The sequence below is a fragment of the Mandrillus leucophaeus genome, unplaced genomic scaffold (assembly GCF_000951045.1).
Source record: "Mandrillus leucophaeus isolate KB7577 unplaced genomic scaffold, Mleu.le_1.0 Scaffold92, whole genome shotgun sequence".
Lineage (NCBI taxonomy): Eukaryota > Metazoa > Chordata > Mammalia > Primates > Cercopithecidae > Mandrillus > Mandrillus leucophaeus.
This window is the reverse complement of record NW_012110030.1, coordinates 2,490,433-2,493,722: the sequence shown is the minus strand read 5'-3', so window position 1 is coordinate 2,493,722 and position 3,290 is coordinate 2,490,433. Positions and strand designations below refer to the sequence as shown.

At 35.9% G+C, this 3,290-nt stretch overlaps 1 protein-coding gene across 7 annotated transcripts in view; it reads left to right on the top strand.

The window, feature by feature from the left end:
• PTPRD (protein tyrosine phosphatase, receptor type, D) overlaps positions 1-3,290 on the top strand; it is a 462,557-nt gene that overhangs the window by 301,310 nt on the left and 157,957 nt on the right. For 3 of the 7 annotated variants that reach the window (XM_011969903.1, XM_011969898.1, XM_011969902.1), the window contains one exon: positions 3,086-3,097. The exons of 3 other annotated variants lie outside the window; for them this stretch is intronic. In XM_011969903.1, the coding sequence (XP_011825293.1) occupies positions 3,086-3,097 (12 nt within the window). Of the gene's footprint in view, positions 1-3,082; positions 3,098-3,290 lie in introns of all 7 variants that reach the window. One more of the 7 variants, XM_011969900.1, reaches the window with a different exon arrangement.

The window sequence follows — 3,290 nt, the reverse complement described above, 5'->3', positions numbered from 1 at the left end:
TCTCTGCTTCTAAGATGCTTGCATTAGCAATAGGTCTGTAGCTACAGATAGTTTTATCATATAAAGAAGTATATTTTACCCAGATGTCTGAGGAGACTTTGAGACTTATTCCTATTAGATCTATTCATGTGGAAATGGCACACTCTTTGATCTGGCATTCTGTTCATTTAACTTTTGTTTTTAATCGAGTAATCTGTACACCTATACTACATTGATCATCAGTAACAAAAAATATCACCAGGGCTTTGTAAGATCCCTAAAATACCCTCTGAATCATCAGAAAATTAAAATATATTTGATATATCTTTAATGTTATAAATTTTCTTGTACTGTAATTTTTAGAAAATATGATATGGGCCATGGCTTAAAGTACACATTACAGAGATAAGGTAGTAGCAATGTTCGGACCAGTACTGGACTGAAGAGCCAGGAAACCTGAGTCCAAGTCCCAGTTCTGTGACTAGCTGGTTGCATGGGGTAGAAATTCATGCCAACACTCTGAACCTAGCCTTCATTACAGACTTAGTGGGTGGACCAGATAATTAGACCTTTTTAATATAATGTTCTATAATCTGAAAACATTAAACACCAGGTAATACTATTGGTATTGCATGTCCATCTACTCCGACAAAAAATCCACAAGGCAATTGAAAGTTCGTATTCTGTATATCTGTTACATATGTAAGGCTTTTCAGACTTTTTTCCAGAACTGTCCAAGAGTTATTTATATAGAAAATAAACATTTAAAAATAAACTGTTAACCTTACCTCTATGGAAAAGCATTTCAAGATGGATGAAAAGTGTTTATTACATACTATGGAATCAAATAAAGTGTAAATCAGGTGGTCTTAGAAGTCTGAGACATACTTTAGGCAAAATTAACATCCTTGAATGGTAATAATCTAGCCTGCATGCACACTGTTTTTTCATCCCCATCTCAGGATGTGGAAACCATGAGCTAGATGAGACTAAAATATAGGCTTCAGTTTTTCCAGCCTTTTCCAGCTCCAACACTGGCTCTCTGCAAGCTTTGTGTCTTTAGTCTTCTCTTTCTGTATCAACCCTCCATACTGTTCCAAGCCCTCATCAAAGAAAGAAATGCAGTCCAGAATATTTTGAGATGCTATGAAGAAATATGTGGCCACACCCAACCATACCGGAAGCTGCTGGTTGACTCTGCTTTCTGGCTTCTGAGTAGGCCCTCCTTAGGTTAGGAATGCCTTTCCTGTCACTCCCCTGCCACTCCTTTTGGCTTGGATAACTCCAACTCTTCTTTTGGAAGTAAGCTAGGATGCTACCTACTTAATCAAGGCTTTCTGGGTGCTTGTCTCATCTTCTATCCTCTCTTCTCCTCCCCTCTAGCAGTTCGGGCTACCTTAGGATCGCTTTTCCAAGACTCTTAAACTACTTTCTACCTGTCTATTATAGAACCTACTGCATTACTGTCAATTCCCCTTTTCTTGGCACTCTGCCTCCAGTAAACTGCGGGTCAAGGACTCTGTCTTATTCATTATTGTGTTCCTACTGCCTAGTAGAGTGCCTGGCACACAAAAATATTGAATAATTAAATGTATACAAGTCAAACAGTATTAAACAAACTCAATTCCTTCTATGTGTTGACTCCATCACTCAATATCACCTTTATTTTGGCTGGCAAGAGTTGCAATAAAATCCTTGGCCTGTAATTTAAATTTACCAATTGTGAAAGCTTTCAAACTTAGATATTTGTACCACATATGTACCCAGGTGTATGGTGAGGCTGACCTTTATCTAGAACTATGCATTTGTGCATATGAATACTCAAGCAGCCTTTTAATCCATAGAACTGATAATTCACTAGGTGGTTTTCCATCCTGAGGCATAGATTTTTCTACAGCTGATTCCCTGATAAAGTCATTGATTTAAAAAAGTGAGCAAATTGGAAACATTTATGTAGAATTTTTTTTAACCTGGCACACTAAGTAAATCACTTTAAAATTAAGAATAAGAAGAATTAACCAATGTGTTTGATATCATTTTCATCATTTACTTTGTATGTGTGTGTTTGTGCAATTTAAATGTGGATGTTTTATTTTTGAAAAGAGATGGATTGAATTGTCTCACAGGGCCAGATATTCCAGCCACTTGGGTATATATTTCATTGCATCAAGAAGAACTTAGTACCTTTATTTTGCAATTGGGAACTCACTGAAAGCTTTGCAATTTGCCTCACAGTGACGATTTTTAGATTAATTGTTTTCAGGAAAAGGTTATATGCTGCAGAAATAATACGGTTATTTAAACAATCAGCATAATATCACAGGTGAAAGGAGCTATAAGCATGAACTAGTTGTGTTCACAGACAGCACCACAGACTAGGAAAATACATATTCTGTCAATGGCTGGTAATAAAATGTTTTTCTGGATGAGCCCAACCGTATAAATGGGCCATGCTCTGTAGATTTATAATGATGAGTATTATATTTTCCTAAACTGAAGATGCGGTTAATCCTTCATTGGAAAAAAGATGTGGCAAGAGGTATTTGAAGAAATAATTTCTGCCACCTTATTACCTTTTGGTATAGTATTCAATTGTGCAAATTTCTGTATAGTTCAATACAGTTTGTAGATATTTAATATGAAAGGAATGACATACCTCTTAATTGAAGGCTTTTTATTTTAAATGAATGAATTTCTTTTGCGGAATGATGCTGTATTCCCATTGAATACATTAGTAGTTTTCTCATAGCATGTTTTTTAAAAATCAAATTATCTCTCCACTATCAAACACTTCCTGGAATATAATTAATTGTGGCATTATTTTATAGGTGATGGATAAAAGTGCATGTGTCATTCACACACACACACACACACGCACACACAGTGTATTCAGTGATGTAACTTCATGTCAGAGCTCTGTTTAGTTCATAATCAGAGGTCCATAAATATTTTGATTCGCTGTCGCTTCCGAATGTATGTCAGTTGTGTGTCTTTACTTGTGAACACTATTTCTTAAATCTTGGTTGTCATGGTTATCCTTGTTACCATTGGCCAACTAACATTTAGCCTTTCTTTTTCCTTTTTTTGCTGCATTAAAATGGAGCAGTAAACCCGACAGGTGAGGAATAGAGAACAAACCCCTTTCATGTTCAGTAAGAAAAAAAATAAACTGGTAGACTTCGGAGTTGTTGAAGAGGGGAGGGCGGGGCTGCATACAAAAGTGGAAGATGGGCAAAGCCTACATATACACAGTGACTTCATTAAAATGATTCTGGGGAAGATAAATATTTTGTTTATAAAAGAAAAAAAAA